Source organism: Rhinopithecus roxellana, chromosome 4 (assembly GCF_007565055.1).
Source record: "Rhinopithecus roxellana isolate Shanxi Qingling chromosome 4, ASM756505v1, whole genome shotgun sequence".
Classification (NCBI taxonomy): domain Eukaryota; kingdom Metazoa; phylum Chordata; class Mammalia; order Primates; family Cercopithecidae; genus Rhinopithecus; species Rhinopithecus roxellana.
The window spans coordinates 24,409,743-24,427,132 of NC_044552.1; the positions used below are offsets into that span (position 1 = coordinate 24,409,743).

The 17,390-nt window shown below is 51.5% G+C and overlaps 1 protein-coding gene across 14 annotated transcripts; it reads right to left on the bottom strand.

Annotated features, from left to right (window-relative positions):
• Positions 1-2,059: 2,059 nt before the first annotated feature.
• CCHCR1 (coiled-coil alpha-helical rod protein 1) lies at positions 2,060-17,290 on the bottom strand. 14 transcript variants are annotated; one of them, XM_030929045.1, is made up of 18 exons: positions 17,206-17,287; positions 16,108-16,174; positions 15,816-16,029; positions 13,873-14,176; positions 10,639-10,802; positions 10,405-10,540; positions 10,135-10,245; positions 9,743-9,892; positions 8,354-8,464; positions 8,142-8,248; positions 5,777-5,889; positions 5,528-5,573; positions 5,245-5,381; positions 4,965-5,153; positions 4,767-4,868; positions 2,891-3,042; positions 2,587-2,716; positions 2,060-2,337 (listed from the first exon to the last, which is right to left on the bottom strand). In XM_030929045.1, the coding sequence occupies exons 2-18, from the start codon at positions 16,121-16,123 to the stop codon at positions 2,213-2,215; spliced, it is 2,307 nt and encodes a 768-aa protein (XP_030784905.1). In that variant the 5' UTR covers positions 16,124-16,174; positions 17,206-17,287; the 3' UTR covers positions 2,060-2,212. The 14 variants fall into 14 exon arrangements, 13 of the variants coding, with proteins under 13 accessions (XP_030784905.1, XP_030784907.1, XP_030784900.1 ...); XM_030929047.1 differs by having other exon boundaries at positions 2,587-2,758; positions 8,354-8,521; positions 15,816-15,921; positions 17,206-17,286; XM_030929040.1 differs by having other exon boundaries at positions 2,587-2,758; positions 8,354-8,521; positions 17,206-17,286.
• Between the last annotated feature and the right edge of the window lie 100 nt (positions 17,291-17,390).

The window sequence follows — 17,390 nt, forward strand, 5'->3', positions numbered from 1 at the left end:
TCCCAGCACTTTGGGAGGCAGAGGTGGGCGGATCACCTGAGGTTGGAAGTTCAAGACCAGCCTGACCAACATGGAGAAACCCCGTCTCTACTAAAAATACAAAAATATTAGCCAGGCATGGTGGCAAATACCTGTAATCCCAGTTACCCAAGAGGCTGAGGCAGGAGAATCACTTGAACCCAGGAGGCAGAGGTTGCGGTGAGCTGAGATCACACCATTGCACTCTAGCCTGAGCAACAAGAGTGAAACTCCGTATCAAAAAAAAAAATGTATTATATCAGGCCAGGTGTGGTGGCTCATGCCAGCACTTTGGGAGGCTGACACAGAAGGACTACCTGAGCTCAGGAGTTGTGCGCGCTGCTTCACCTGCAGCAAGACTGTGTTGGCAACACGTGGGAGGCCTACTTGGGGCTGCTGCAGGCCAAGTACACTGATGGGGACGCCCTGGGCCTGAAGCAGTACAGCCGCTGCTGCATGCTGCTGGCCCACGTGGACCTGATCCAGAAGCTGCTCAATCATGACCTCCTGGGGAAGTGACCTTGCTGGACCCACCCACCTGCCGTGCTGACCATGGGCAGTCACTGTCTTGCCCTGAGTTCACTAAACTGAGATGTCAGGGTCCCAGGAACAATCGCTGACCATAGTGTGTGGATGTGTGTACCTCACTCTGGAAGGGACCATCCAGTAAGTCTTTCAGGAAAAAAAATGTACACCAAATCATGTTGCATCTTCCCTTTGGGGAGTGAGGACAGGTTCTCGCTCTCAGGCTGGGGTGCAGTGGTGCGATCACAGCTCACTGTAGCCTTAACCTCTATGGGCTCAACAATCCTCCCAACTCAGCCTCTGGAGTAACTAGGACCATGGGTGCATGCCACCATGCCCTCCAATGTTTTTTATTTTATTTTTTCAGACAGAGTCTCGCTCTGTCGCCCAGGCTGGAGTGCAGTGGTGCAATCTTGGCTCACTGCAACTTCCGCCTCCCAGTTCAAGCAATTCTCCTGCCTCAGCTTTCCGAGTAGCTGGGACTACAGGCGCCTGCCACCGCACCTGGCTAATTTTTTGTATTTTTAGTGAAGACTGGGTTTCACCGTGTTAGCCAGGATGGTCTCGATCTCCTGACCTTGTGATCCACCCACCTCGGCCTCCCAAAGTGGTGGGATTATAGGTGTGAGCCACCGTGCCCGGCCTTTTATTCTTTATATAGATGGGGTCTCCCTATGTTGGCTAGTCTCTAACCCCTGGCCTCAAGCGATCCGCTCACCTCGGCCTCCCAAAAAAGTGCTGGGATTCAGCTACTCCAGAGGCTGAGGCAGGAGAATTGCTTGAACCTGGGAGGTGGAGGTTGCAGGGAGCCGAGACTGTGCCAGTGCACTCCAGCCTGGTAACAAGAGCAAAACTGTCTCAAAAAAAAAAGTGCTGGGACTACAGGACAGGAGCCACAGCATCTGGCTCTCTTCCCTGTTTTTTTTCTTTTTTTTGATACTGAGTCTTGCTGTCACCCAGATTTAGAGTAAAATCCAAACTTGTCACATCTTGGCCTCGAAGCAGCGTCCTTGACCATTTCCTACAGAGCCCTCCTGGCCTCCACAGCAGCCCACTTCAGGCAGGCCTCAGCACAACGTCCCTTGCTCAGAGGCCTCTCCCCAGTCAGTTTCTATCACATCATTGTACTATACTTTCTCTTCAAGCACTTGTTTGAAATGATCTTGTTCATCTGTTTAGGTCGTCTGCCCTCTCTCTCCCACTAGGATGTAGGCTCTCAGGGCCCAGGTGGCCCCCGGGCTAATACAGTGCCTGGCTCTGACATTCCTGTTGAATGAGTGAATGTTTCATCTTCCCCACTCCTAGCATTTATCATCTTCCAGAAGAAAAGAGTTTTAAAAGTTGAGAATAAAGAAAAGCAGGAGCTTCCCAAACATTTCCAAAGCTGCCTAGAAAAAGGATTTGAAAAGGTATCACCCAGAGAGAGCTATGGGTGGGACCACTTCTCACATCTCCAAGAGAGATGGCTGCAGGGAGAATTCCCAGATTCCCAGAGATAACATTTCCAAACAATGGCTCCTACGGTAGTTGTCTTTATTTAGAGCAGAATTTAGACTCAGCTGGTGTCCCCCAGGGTGACCCTGGAAGGGGGAAGGGCTCGTCTAGTCCCCACCCACTTCTCCAGGATCCTCCCAGCCCCCAGGCTGGCTTTCCCTGGGCTCTCAGCTGCTTAGCTGCTCATCTGGGGATTGGAGCTGGAGCATCTGTCAAGGTTGTCTCCTTGACAAACAGCTTCCTCTTTGGAAATGGCTTCACTCAAGCCCTGTAGGTCATCGAGCAGGACAGAGAGGGACCCTGGGAAGGAAGATAGCAGGAGATGAGCACCAGACAAGGGGAGGTGCTCGTGGTTACAGAGGAAACAGGGCTGACACAGGAAATGAGGACTGGGAGAGAGGAGGCTCTTTGGTCCAAGCTGGGCATCACTAAAAGAGGCTAAGGGCCTCGCAGGATCACAGAGAACACCACTCATCACACAAGAGTCTGGAGAGGAGATTGCTGAAGTGCACCCATTTGCCCCTTGTCCCTTTGTGCTTGGCCCAAGACCTTTTATGGATTCCCTGGTGGGTACTGCTGCTGCTACAGGTACGGATGCTGAACACTCTGGAGGCCTGGGGCTGGACACCACAGATTTCTTCTTATCCAGTAGGGAAGGAAGAACTGCCAACAGTCGCTGCTGCTTGTAACGGGAGAGGAGACCCTCCTGCTGCAAGGTGGCCTGGGAAGGAGAGGGTTAAACGCCACCTAGCCCGGGTAGAACCTCCCTCACCATCCTCTTTCCACACCTCTAGCCCAGGAACCAGCCCAGGATGGGCCCTAGTGTCTGCCTGTCTGCCGTCCTGTCTCCTACCAGCATGAGGTTCTTATCCCTCTCCAGCTCCTGCAAGCGCCAGGCCAGTCGCTGCCCCTCCTCCTTCCGGGCCTCCTCCTGCAGACGCCTGAGTTCCTGGCTCCGCTCCTTTTCCTGGGCGGCTCTGCGCTGAATCTGGCGCAAGGAGACCACTACAGAGAGGCCAAGGCACAGGGGAGGCAGGTGTGGGTCAGGCCAGAGGCAGCCAGGCACCATGAAGACAGGAACAAACGCTGGGTCACCAACTCTGTGGCTTGTGGGGGCTGTTCTGCTCTGTGGATCTGTCTCCTCTGTACAGTTGGAGGGGTGGGCTGATGCTCTAGGAGCCTAGGAATCTGAACCTAAGTATCTTCCTCATCCCTGAACCATCCTGGAGTTCCGCAGGGGAAATCTGAATATGAACTGAGTTAGATTTTGTGCAATTAGTGCTCCTTGTCTTAAAGTGTGATGATTGCAGCTATATAGGAGAATTTACTGGCTTTGGGAGATGCAGCTGAACAACTTACGTTTACAACTTACTTACGTTTACAACTTACTTAAATGGTCAGGCACGGTGGCTCACGCCTATAATCCCAGCACCTTGGGAGGCCGAGGCGGGTGGATTACAGGTCAAGAGATCGAGACCATCCTGGCCAACATGGTGAAACCCCGTCTCCACTAAAAATACAAAACTTAGCTGGGTGTGGTGGTGGGCGCCTGTAATCCCAGCTACTCAGGAGGCTGAGCCAAGAGAATGACTTGAACCCGGGAGGCGGAGGTTATAGTGAGCAAAGATCATGCCACTGCACTCCAGCCTGGTGACAGAGGAAGGCTCTGTCTCAAAAAAAAAAAAATTAAATGATTACAACTTAAAGTGATTCAAAAGATGTACAAATATGCGTGTACACAGAGAAGAGACCAAATGTGGCAAATGTTAACTGCTATATTTAGAGAAGATATATTCATTATACAATTCTTTTTTAGACACACGGTCTTTCTCTATTGCCCACGCTGGAGTGCAGTGGCACAGTCTCGGCTCACTGCAGCCTCCACCTCCCAGGTTCATGTGATCTTCCCACATCAGCCTCCCAAGTAAGCTCAGGCTACAGGTGCCCACCGCCATGCCTGGCTAATTTTTGTAATTTTTTTTTTTTAAAGAGATGGGAGTCTATGTTGCCCAGGATGATCTTGAACTCCTAGGCTCAAGCAATCCTCCTGCCTTGGTCTCCCAAAGTGCTGGGATTACATGTGTGAGCCACCGCGCCGGCCACAATTCTTTTAACTTCTTCAGGTGTGTGAAATTTTTGCTAGGGGGTAATTGCTGGTGTTAGACATCTGGAAGGTGGTGGCCTCTGTGAAGGGGTATGACTGGAAGGGGTACAGGAGGGTCCTGAGCTGGTCATATGCTCTTTATTTTTTTTTTTTTTTTGAGACTGAGTTTTGCTCTCCAGGCTGGAGTGCTATGGTGTGATCTCAGCTCACTGCAACCTCCGCCGCCCGGGTTCAAGCCATTCCCCTGCCTCAGTCTCCCAAGTAGCTGGGCTTACAGGCACACACCACCACACCCAGCTAATTTTTGTAATTTTAGTAGAGATGGGGTTTCACTGTGTTGGCCAGGCTGGTCTCAAACTTCTGACCTCAGGTGATACACCTGCCTTGGCCTCCCAAAGTGCTGGGATTACAGGCGTGAGCCACCGCGCCTGGTCATATGCTGTTTCTTAACCTGGTGCTGGCTACATGGGTGTGTTCATGAAGTGAGAAATCATCTGTGCTATTCATGGATACCTTCATTACTTCCTGTAATGAAGCTTTGAAAAAACTTTGAGGGGAAAATAATAACCTATGTCTTAACACTTCCTTCTTCCTGGAAGGCCCTATCCACGCTGGCAAGGCTCACCGGCCTTGGCATGCTCCCTCCGAGCCTCGTTCAGCCTCCTCTCTGTGTCTGAGAGTTGCTTCCGCAGCCGAGTTTCCACTTCAGCCACCTTCTCTTGCAGGGCTGGGGTGAAAGTGCAGATGGGGCGTATCAGCAGGAGCTTTGATTTGCAATTCCCACGCCACTGTCCAAGGGAAGCACCCCTTTCCCTCTCGACACCTTGCCTGTAGAGGTCCTGCTGCTGGGTCAGCTCCTGCCGCAGACTGGCAGCCTCCTCTGTGCTCTCCTGCTGGCCCTGGCGTGCCACCTCCAGCTGCAGCCCCAAGCTAGCCAGGGACTCTTGGGTCTGCTGCAGCTCCTGCTCCAACTGCTGAGCCACCTTGCTCAGCTGCTGCCGCTCTGCCTCCCCTAAAAGGAGGGGGTGCTGGGTCAGGCCTCTCCTAGCACCCTAGACACCGGGTCTTTCCTCATCCTCTCCACCCCTGGCAACCAGGTGTACCTTGTTCCCGAGCCCGGCCCACCTCCTGCTGAATGAGGCGGGCACTCAGCTGCAGTTCTGCATCCAGGCGGTTCCGTTCTTCCCGCAGCTGCTGCAACTCAAGGCTCATGTCTGTGACTGGTGGTGGTAGGGGACAGCTGGGACGGGGAAGAGAAACAGAGTCAGGAGAAATCACCCAGCTGCCTGACCCCAAAGCCCCCATCCCACCTCAGTTCTCATGGTTTTAGGGGTCCCAGTAGCCAATACCCTAAAGCCCATCCACCTCAAAGTGCCCAAACTTCACCTCTCCTGGCGCAGCTGAGCAAGGGCAAGCTTTCGAGCAGTCAGGCCTGGGAGGGAAAAGGCAGGGAGAAAAAGAGATGAAGTTTGCATGGGAGAAAGTGAGGGACAGAGAGTAAGGAAAAAAGAGATGCAAGGGCTGGTGAAAGGAGGAAGGTGAAAGGATGTGGGATCACAGAGAGCTGGGTCAGGAAGAAGAAAGTCCGAGCTGGTGGGGCAGGGGCAGGACGTGGCTCGCAGTTGCCCTACGCACCCCGAATGGTGTGGACCTTGCGGACAGCATAGCTGAGTCGGTTGTTGAGGCTGGGAAGCCGGGCAGCAGCCTCTTCCACCTTAGCCATGGTGCTCTCGAGCCAGATCTGAGAGCTGGAGAGGGCACAGGTCATTGACCCTCCACGCCTCCCCTCATTCCCAAAGGACTTGCTGTGCCTAGTATAGACAACTCCCTCTAATCCTGTCCTGTTACACAAGTAAAGAACGCACAGCTTCCATCAATTATCTAAAAGGCCCTTGCCCCAAGAATGCATTAAATGACTATCTTTTAAAGCAACCTGTTAAGCTTATTTCTCACAACCTGTGTTTCGCTCACTATTGTGCATCAAAGAGTAAAGTTATCCTCTCTGGCCAGAGGCTCCTGCCTGTAATCCCAGCACTTTGGGAGGCCGAGGCGGGTGGATCACCTGAAGTCAGGAATTGGAGACTAGCCTGGCCAACATGGTGAAACTCTGTCTCCACTAAAAACACAAAAATTAGCCGGGCATGGTGGCTTATGCCTGTAATCCCAGCTACTCCGGAGGCTGAGGTACGAGAATCACTTGAACCTAGGAGGTGTAGGTTGCAGTGAGCCAAGATTGTGCCCCTGCCCTCAAGCCTGGGCAACAGAGTGAGACTCTATCTCAAAAAAACAAAACAAAATAAAGTTATCCTCTCCAAGCCCAGGAGTGTTGATTTAGCACCAATGACGGGCAGACCCACATGCTTTGCCAGCTGGCTGTGCCAAAAGTAGGACCAACCTGGCTCATGAAAACTGAGCAGCTTAAACAGACCCCAGGAGGAGGCCAAGGAGTGTCTAGGGCCTGCTTGGGGTTTCCTCAGGAGAGTCCAGGTCTGCACCCACAGAAAAACACATGATGATGAAGGCTTGCAGCTGCATCCCCAGCAGCACAGCAAAGTTCACTTTGATCTGGAAATTGTTCAAGTAGATGCTTCCAACACCTATGGCAGCTCGTATTAAAGTCTCCAATTACCTAGAGACAATCTAATAAACCCAGCAACAATCCGAGTTTGGACTGCTTTAAGCCTGGAGGGCTTTTGGCAATGCATCATTACACAGACCATTTCTGTGATTGCCTGGTACCAAAGTCAAACCCTGTCCGCAGCACATCTTTCTGTTCTCCTGGAGGTAGGGGACACACGCAAAGGATTGAACCTAGGTGGTAGGTCATCATAACTAGTTTAATTCCATGCAAGTGTGAAATGTTTCATAATTTTTTAAGCTGAATTAGTCCCCAAGGTACAAATCCAAGAGAAGGAAGTGGTGGGCAAGGACTCATCCTGCATCTTAATTTCGCTAAACCAAAAATTATCTTTATCTAAATTAACCCATCAAGAAGAGCCTCATGATAACAATAAACATTTACAAGCCAGACACTGTGCTAAGAACTACCTGCCTTGGGTATCTCAATGTCCAAGGCTGAGGGGAAGTCATCACCAGCACAAAGAAGCTTTGCTGTTTCCTCAGAAGTTTTTCCGAAGGTTGTAGAACAATTGTTGGTAATGAAACAACTAGGAAGTTGGTATGAGAGACAAAGGCTGGCAACTGATTTAGAAGGAAACTAACTGGCTTACATTTTAGATGGAATAGTAAGCAAGTAAGTATATAGCTTTAAATAAACAGACTAGGCCGGGCACGGTGGCTCACACCCGTAATTCCAGCACTTTGGGAGGGTGAGGTGGGTGGCTCACCTGAGGTCAGGAGTTCAAGACCAGCCTGGCCAACATGGTGAAATCCTGTCTCTACTAAAAATACAAAAACTAGCTAGGCGTGGTGGCGGATGCCTGTAATCCCAGCTACTCAGGAGGCTGAGGCAGGAGAATCACTTGAACCAGGGAAGTGAGGTTGCAATGAGCCAAGACTGCACCACTACACTCCAGCCTGGGTGACACAGACTCCGTCTCAAAATAAATAAATAAATAAATAAATAAAAGACTAAATTTTTCTCCAGTGAAACAGAGAATGCCTGTAAAATTTTAGACAAGGAAAGGACGATGAAGTGTCTACACTCTCCATCCTTGAACAATGCTGCAAGTGAAGACCCTCCCCGGTGCTCTATTTAGCTCAAGCCATTACTAGACTGAACTGCAGGAGGAAGCAAGGCCTCACCTCCAGCCCAACATGCAGTGGGGAGTTCAAGACAAGCAATCAGGTGTGAATGCAGAGGGGGCTGCCGCAGAAGAGAAACGAACACAGGAACATTGATAGGGCTAAATTTGCCCAGTCCTGTAGCCTCCAGTAGCCAGCTTTCCAGCCACTCTTGCCTGAGGCTCCTCAGCAACAAGGTGCCCAGGAAGCTAAGGTGGCAGAAACACTACTCCACCAGCCCCTCCATCCCTGATACCTGCTGACGGCATTGACCACAAGCCTCAGCTGCTCCTCGGCTGAGGTTGTCTGCTGCTGCCACCGGCGCCTGGCCTCCTGAGCACGGCTCAGCTCCAACTGCAGGCCCTGGGGAGGATGCAGCAAAGGACAGGGGCTCTCCCTAAGTCCTGGCTGAAGGCCTGGACCAGGGCTCCCTTGCCCTCCCCGAGTCTCTACTAGGCTGACACCAACCCTGGAACCCATCCGCTCCACCTCCACCTCTGCGGCTTTGTCCTGCAGGGATCGCTGCAGAATGGCCTGCTCCTGGCTCTGGGCTGTTACTTGTTCCTGGAGTGAGGTCACCTGGGGGAGGAGATGGAGCTGGGCAGGGGCCTCTAGAGCTAGAAGCTGAGGGAGGCACTAGAAGCAAAGTGGCAGGTGCAGAGAATGTCATGCAGGGGCCAGGCGTGGTGGCTCACACCTGGAATCCCAACACTTTGGGAGGCCGAGGCAGATCGCTTGAGGTCAGGAGTTCAAGACCAGCCTGGCCAACATGGTGAAACACTATCTGTACTAAAAATACAAAAATCAGCTGAGCATGGTGGCATGTGCCTGTAATCCCAGTTACTTGGGAGGCTGAGGCAGGAGAATCACTTGAACCCGGGCGACAGAGGTTGCAGTGAGCCAAGATCACGCCACTGCACTCCAGCCTGGGTGACAGAGCGAGACTCCTTCTCAAAAAGAGAAAGAAAAAGAACCAGTGCCATGCAAGGTGACAGAAGCTTAGGTTCCTGAGAATAGAATCTGAGTCCAGTGTTCCTTTCATGTTCCACGTTCCATGTGCCCACTTGAACATGGGAAGTAGCCCTTGACCCACCCCACAGGACCCACCAACTGACCATGCCACCCTCCTCAGATGCTGTCACCTCCTCAGAGAGGCTGTTCCTGACCGTCCTACCTGAGGCTGACCCACCCCCCCCAGTCTCTCTGTCACATTATCTTTTCAATCTTTCTTGCTACTTTCTTTTTTTTTTGAGACAGGATCTCGCTTTGTCACCCAGGCTAGAGTGCAGTGGTGGGATCACAGCTCACTGGGGCCTCGACCTACCAGGCTCAGGTGATCCTCCCACCTCAGCCTCCAGAGTAGCTAGGACTACAGGAATGAGCCATCATGCCTGGCTAATTTTTTGTATTTTTAGTAGAAACTGGATTGCACATGTTGCCCAGGCTGGTATCAAACTCCTGACCTCAAGTGATCCACCTGCATCGGTCTCCCAGACTGCTGGCATTTTACTTGGCTGGGCACGGTGGCTCATACCGGTAATCCCATCACTTTGGGAGGCTGAGGCAGGCGAATCATCTGAGGTCAGGAGTTTGAGACCAGTGTGGGCACTACAGGCGTGAGCCACTGCACCCAGCTTGAATCTTTCTATATAGCTCATATAATTACTCAACATTATCTGTTTACTTGCGTGTTCTGTGTCTCTGCTCTAGAATGCAAGCTCCACATTTCGGTTTTGTTCAGGGCTGTGTACCCAGCATGTGGCAATCACTCAATAAACATTGGTTGAATGGATGCCACTCTTATGGAAGGAGCAAGGTGCTGGGAGGGAATACCGGAAGAAAAGAGAGTGCAGTGACCTGTCCCTTCAGCTGCTTAACAGAGTCGCTGTGTTGCAGCTCCTGGGCCTTTAGCTGCACCATGAGGGCAAACACCTTCTCCCGCCAGCGGTTCAGCAGGGACTGGCACTTCCTGGTAAACTCAGGCTCCAGGGAATCTGAAGGCTGAACCTGAGGGAGAAGGAGCGGGAGGAAAGTGTGGGCTCCTGGGGGAGGAGAGGAAGGAGGTGGCATCTTTGTTTCTCCTCTGTCCTGCCCGGGCAACATGAGCTATAGCAGGAGGAGTTCACAGGAAGAAAGAGATCCAAGCAGGTTCTGGGGCACATCGAACCCTCCCAACCACAGGGAGGAGGGTAGGGGACAGTAGGTGTAGGATGCGGCTGAGGGTGAGGGATCTGGGGGTCGGGCCATACCTTCCTAGTTAGCTCCTCCTCCTGCAGGGCGAGGATGTGCGTGAGGCTCTGCACCCGCACCTGCAGCAGCTCCACGGTGGCGTGCAGGCCATCCCGGTCCTCCTGTAAGTGCTGCGGGTGGAGAGAAGCAGCTCCTCTGTAGGGCCTCCATGCCGCCTCGGGTACCACTTTCTTTCCTGAGGGCTGTGCTCTACACGCTCCTCCAAGGGCCACACTTGCCCCCCAACCTGATCCCCAAGTCCCCACACAGATGCACTCCTGCACACTCACCTGCATGTTTTCCAGAAACTTCTGTCGCTCCAGTTCCCATGTCTGGCTGTGGACCTCAGGAGGGACTTGTTCCCCAACATATTTTCTTAGATTCTCAACCAGGGTCACCTGAGCCTCCAAGTCTTCCTGGGTCTTGCTAGGGTTGGGGTGGGAATGGGACAGCCATCAGTGGGGCACCCTGCAGACCCACCACATCACCAACTGCCGGGCCCCCGTCGGCATACGCCCACCTACCTCAGCTGCTTTCGAAGCAGCTCGGCCTCCCTCTGAGCCTCGGCCAGCTCCTTGGCTTCCCCTGCTCTCCTGGTTTCCAGACTACTCAAAGACTTCTCCAAGCCCTCGGCCTTGCTGGTCAAACTGGAAAGAGCCTCCTGGTGAGCCTGTGTCAAAGAGGACAGCTGCGGAAAGAAGAGGGGGCTCAGCAGGGGCTCGACCCCACATGGAGGCCTTCCTTGTTCCCTTCATTCCCACTTTCTGTGACCTTAGAGAATGACCAAACCAATCACCCAATTGCGCATAGCAAATGGAGAGCTGGTAACTCACTCTCTGCAGTTGCCCCACAACCCATCGGGAGTTCTTGTCCGATCTCCCCCAAAACATATCTTCACCTCTCTCTGTCTCCGTCTCCACTGCCACCAACCCAAGGTAAGCTACCCTCATCTTTTGCCTGGGCATCAGTGACCATCTCCTAACTAGTCTTTACAAACCCTCAGTGGCTTCTCACAGCATTCACAGCAAAACCCAGGCATCTCTCCACACCTGCAGGCCGGGGGACCCGGCCTCTTCCTGCCTCCTGAGTTCACCCTGGAGGCTCTCCCAGTGCTCCCCGCTCTAGCCACAGGGAGTCTGCTGAGAACCAGCCAGCGGCCCCTCCTTGCTCCACAGACCCCAGGTGATAGCCCCTCCTCAGGGTGGCTTCGCTGGGCCTAATAACCCTTACCACCCTACTCTGCCCCATCAACTGCTCACGTCCTCCTGAGTACTTAGCATTGACCATATCTTGCTTATGTGTATGTGTTACTATCTGTCAGACCACACCGGAAGGAAAGCTCCAGGAAAGGAGGAATTTTGTGTCTTTTGCTCATGGCACCTCAAAGGGTTGCAAGGGTGTCAGAGCCACCAACAGTCATGGGATGGACTGGGAAGGAGGGCAAAGTGGCCACCCTGCTTCCTTGTCTGCCTCCTCTAGCCCTGTCTCCATACAACAATAAAGTTAATTTGGGGGATATAAATGACAAAACTTTTTAGACATAAAATACAAATCTAATCATGTCATTTCCCTGCCTAAAACCTTTCAACAGTTGCTTATCTCTTAAAATAACAATTTTGTTTTCTTTTTGTTATTTTGGAGATGGAGTTTCACTTTGTTGCTCAGACTAAGTGCAATGGCACGATCTCAGCTCACTGCAAATGCTGCCTCCCAGGTTCAAGCGATTCTCCTGCCTCACCCTCCCGAGTAGCTGAGATTACAGGCATGAGCCACCACGCCCAGCTAATTTTTGTACTTTTAGTAGAGATGAGGTTTCCCCATGTTGGCAGGGCTGGTCTCGAACTCCTGACCTCAAGTGATCCACCCTGCCTCAGCTTCCCAAAGTGCTGGGATTACACATGTGAGCAACCATGCCCAGCCCTAATTTATTTAATAAAATAGAGATGGGGGGCTCACTTTGTTGCCCAGGCTGGTCTCAAACTCCTGGGCTCAAGTGATCCTTCCACCTTAACCTCCCACAGTGCTAGGATTACAAGTATGAGCCACCGCGCCCAGCCTGCTCATTGCTCTTAAGGGAAAGTAGCAAGTTCTGAAGTGGCCAAGGCCTTGTGCCCTGGGTCCTGTGCTCTGCAGCACACTCAGCTCCCCTGATCTCTGTGCTCCAGCCTTCTGGCCTCCACCTGTCCCCGCCTCCACCGGTTGTCCTGGCGAGTGTCCTCCAGCAACCATTGGACCTCACACGCCTATTCACTGGCCAACTCCTATTCAACACAAATGGTAGCTTGTTGTTTTTTTTTAGTCTCGCTCTGCTGCCCAGGCTGGAGTGTGGTGATCTCAGCTCACTGTAACCTCTGTCTCCCAGGTTCAAGCAATTCTCCTGCCTCAGCCTCCCAAGAAGCTGGGGCATTACAGGCGCCCACCGCCATACCCGGCTAATTTCTGTATTTTTTGTAGAGACTGGGTTTCTTCATGTTGGCCAGGCTGGTCTTGAACTCCTGGCCTCAAGTGATCCTGCCCACCTCAGCCTCCCAAAATGCTGGGATTACAGGCATGAGCCACTGTGCCCAGCCTAGCTTCTTGTTTCTAAGTTTTTTTCATGAATCTCCTTTGTCCACTTTCTGACTGGATTGCTGGTGTTTCCCTTACCAATTTCTAGGCACACATTTTATATTAGGGATATTACCCTTTTCTTGTGATCTGAGCTATAAATACAGCTTTTTTTTTTTTTTTCTCCTGCCATTCCTAATGTTCATGTTATAAAGTCAATGGATCAATCTTTTCCTTTGCAGCTTCTAGATTTTGAATTTTGACTCACAGGTAGAAAGGCCTTGCCCACTACAAGGTTATAAAGGATTTCTCCCTTGTTTTCTCCCAGTTCCTTTTTTATTTTATTTTTTGAGACTGAGTCTTGCTCTGTTGCCCAGGCTGGAGTGCAATGGCACGATTTTGGCTCACTGCAACCTCCACCTCCCAGGCTCAAGTGATTCTCCTGCCTCGGCCTCCTGAGTAGCTGGGATTATAGGTGTGCACCACCATGCCTGGTGAATTTTTGTATTTTTAGTAGAGATGGGGTTTCACCATGTTGGCCAGGCTGGTCTTGAACTCCTGACCTTGTGATCCACCTGCTTCGGCCTCCCAAAATGTTAGGATTATAGGCGTGAGCCACTGCGCCCGGCCCTGTGGTTTCTTTCCTTGACATGTCAATTGGTTACAGTGGCCCTCCCTGAACCCCAGACTAAGTTAGTGCTCTCTAGTCCTTCTCCTTCAAGGCACTCCTCCTGATTGGAATTAATTATGATTAAATTAAAAGTGGATGTGTGTATCCCCCATGAGGCTGTCAGTTCCATCCATGAAGGCAGGATTCAGGCTAATTTGGTCACTGAGTCTCAGAGATGGCAAAGAGTAAGCACACCATAGCCCCCTTATATCCACCTTCCTCACTGCCCTCCACAATACCCCCGATGAATTGGTACCCGGAGTAAAGCAGGGAAGGAAACTACTTCCTACTAGAAAAGGAAGCAGGGCTTCAAGTTGTGGGAGGCCACCTGAGTCTTGGGGGAAAAGTGCAACCTGAATTAAGATCAAAATACCCAAATTCTCCATCTTTCTAGGTCATGTGTGTTTCTTTTCACCAAAGGTCTCATCACTTCACTACTCACTACTCATGGACGGTCTTTTCTGCAATACCTGTTCTTTGCTTGGAAGCTACTGCCCAGCTCTCCGTTATGAATTTAAATCCTTCCCACCCCTGCATTCACCTGCTCTTGGTGCAGCCTCTGAACCTCTTCCAGCTCGCGCTGGCTCCCCTCTTCCAAGTTCTTCCGGACGACCTCAGCCCCAGCCAAAGCAGCACGCAGGCCCTCAGCCTCAGCTCGGCCAGCCTTCTCCGCCTGTGCCAGAGCCTCCAGCTCCATGGCCTGGGCCTCTAGCCTCATCTTCTGCTGCAGTGAGGTCTCCCGCAGGAGCCGGACCTCCTCCTCCAGCCGCCGCAGTTCTTGCAACTGCCGAGCGATCACCTCAGCCTGCTGGCTCAGGGCCTGTGATCCCTGCAGCTCCCAGGACCTTCAAAGACAGGTTAGTGCAGGTGAGACTTGTCTCCAGTGCTGGAAGGATAGTTGAGTGCGTAAACATAGCCAGAAGGAAAAGAGGACCTCTCTGCCCCCGTGTGGGGAGGTGAAGGGGGTGCTAAAGCTAGGCTATGGGGATGTCTGCATTGACATCATCATCATTCATCAAAGCCCTATTGAGCATGTTAAGTCCAGTGCCTGGACTCACAGGACCTAAAGTCTGGCTGAGATCATGGAACATGATCTCCCTAGAGAGAGCTACATACAGGCAGATTCAACATCAAATGTGTATATCATTAGGCCACACATTCTTTTTGTTTTTTGGTGTTTTTTTGTCTTATTTATTTTTTATTTTTAGGCCACACATTTTAAGTGGAAAGGTTGGAAGAACAGAGACTTCTCAATTCTGATTTAAGGGCAAGAAGTTTGAGGGAGGAATAGGCATAGAGAGAGCTGAGCTTCCAGTATCAACATGGTGAGGCCAGGTGCTAGTTAAAATGCATTTATTGAGTGTTAGGTATACTTTATGAGGAGTCTGAGAGAACAGTACATAAATAACATAGTGCCAGCCTTTGGAGACATTGTCTACCAACATCACGTGAGGTTTAATCCAGCTTGGAACATGGCTCCTGAGGCGGCTGTCTCTCTGACACCCAGGACCACAGGATATTGTTGTTGTTTTTAGAGACAGGGTATCACTGTGTCACCCAGGCCTCAATGCAGTGGCTGGATCATAGGTCACTGCAGCCTTGAACTCCTGAGCTCAAGCGATCCTACCACCTTAGCCTCCTGAGTAGCTGGGACTACAAATGCACGTCACCACAGCCAGCTAATTATTTTCTGCGGAGACGAAGTCTCGCTTTGTTGCCCGGGCTGGTCTTGAACTTCTGGGCTCAAGTGATCCTCCTGCCTCAGCTCCCAAAGTGCTAGGAGTATAGGTGTGAGCCACCGTACCTGGCCTTTTCTTTATTTTATTTATTTATTTATTTTTAAGTATCAGGGATCTGTAGGCTAGGGAAATTAAGTGACTTGCCAAATGTCCTCTAGCTGGTAGCCAAACTAGGAATAGAGTCTCTGTCTCCTGACACCCAGTCTAGTACTCCTTCTTCTTCTTCATGCTGCTGCTTCTAATGTAATCCTACTCTGGAGCAAAATGGCAGAATGATATCCCAGTACATCTGGGAAGACACATGAAACAACAAGAATAAGAATGTTTACAGACAATACGACAGCATGGCCAGCTCCCATAGCATGTCCTCTGTAAAGGCTTTCTTTCATCAGAATGAACCCACACTGCCACAGTGCTGGGTCTCTACTTCTAGTTTGCACTTCTTCATCTTGCCTCATACTATGCTTTACCATCAGTTGATGGTCAATCTATCTCCCCTCTTAGGATTTTAGATTCCTTATTAATTACAAATTTAAGTCAGGATTTGTCTTATTCATTATTGTTATCCTCATCCCTAGCACCTAGCACACTGCTTTATTATCTAGGCACTGTAGGAACTAATAATTGCTTACATAAAAATGAGTACGTTCTGGAAACTAGGGCCGAAATAGGGTAAGGAGTTTATTCCAGTGAAGAAGGATCACTAGCAAGCCAGCCTGAGAAAACGGCGAGGATGGACCCCTACCTGCCTCTCCGCCCTGGCTCCTGCCTGTCATTGGAAACATCCTGTTCCCACATGGTCACTTGAGGTCTCTGGGTGTCTAGTCGCCTCTCTGAGACATCTTGATGGCCTGGGGGTTGGACCAGGGGAATGTCTGAGAGCCAGGTGGGAGCCATTCTCCGCAGAGTTGAAAGGGGCCGAGCTTGAAAATGGGAGGGAGGAATCAGCCCAGTGGAATCTGAAGAATTACAAAACCAAAGATAGTCAGTTTCCCAGGCAGAGACAACCACCACTCCCCTTGTCTGGTCCCACTGACCTGAAGGTGGAAACATCTCCACATTATTTGAAGGCTCTAGATTCTGTCTCCAGCCATCTATGTTCCCCTGGACAATAGGAGAAACAAAGACACTCCAATTCAATTTTCAGGCCACCTTCCAAAGAGAAAGCCCCTACAATAACAAAGTCATAATTCTTGAATTACAGCCAGGTCCACCCGATGCTCAGCTCTTTTCCTACTTCCCCAAAGAAGTAGGAGATACCCCAAATTCACTTGCTTGTCTCAACCTGGTTCCTCATGGAACCCAGGCAACTAACTATCAAGTGGAGAGAATTTACTGAAAAAGACAGACCGAGAGGGGCTCTGAGGCTTTACTCATACTTTCAGGATTCTGGGCAGTGCCTTTACCCTCCTCCTTAAGTGCAGGGGTCTTGAGCGCCATCTCCAGAGTTCTCTCCATGGCTCAGCAAGGCCTGGGGGAATCCCATCCAGACACCACCAGGCCATGACTCTTGGGTCCTTCCCTATTAAAGTGCTGGCCCAAGGCCTGGCCCCAGCTGAATGTGGCCACATGCAGGGCTAGACCCTTCCCAAGACCTTGGGAATCCAAGCAGCCTAGATCCCCAGGCAGAAAAGCCAGCGTCCTGACATCTCATCCAAATCTTTCCTGCGGCTGTCCTCTCAGCTTCTCTCTACTATCCCCTCAGCTTCCATGCCTGCCGCCCGCCTCCTCTTTCTCGAGTCCTAACACACAGTGGGCACTTTAAGACCTTCCTCCCACCCTCATTAATCTATTTTTTACCCGAAACTGGGATCCCTACTCCCGTCCCTTTTTACATCTTAATCTACTTTTTTCTGAAGGAATTGTTCTGGTCCTCACCCTCACCCCATCTCTTAATAGTCTGCTCTCGCCCCCTGTACGCTAGCCGGCTCTGCTCCCCCCCCCCCCCCACTGCTCCCCTAGATACCCGAGGCTTCACCCAGTTGGCCCCTGAGCTCTAAGGCTGTTCTGATCTCTTCATCTGTCCCTTCACCTGGCCCCTGTTCCCCCTTCCTCTTTGGACCCCTTGAACCCTCCCAGCTACCCCCGCTCAGCCCCTTCCCGCCCCCAACCGACTCTTCCCGAACGTCACTTACCCACCGCCAGAACCCCTACTGCGCCTTGACCGCACCCCCTACGCCTCGCTCCCGGCCCCGCCTCTGCCTCGGCCTCTGACCGCGCCTGCGCAAGGCGGGCGCCCTAAGGTCCTATTTCACGCTGTAGGGAGGAGGAAAGGTGTACGCAGGCGCAGTGGCAGTCTAAATCTGGGCCCACTGAATGT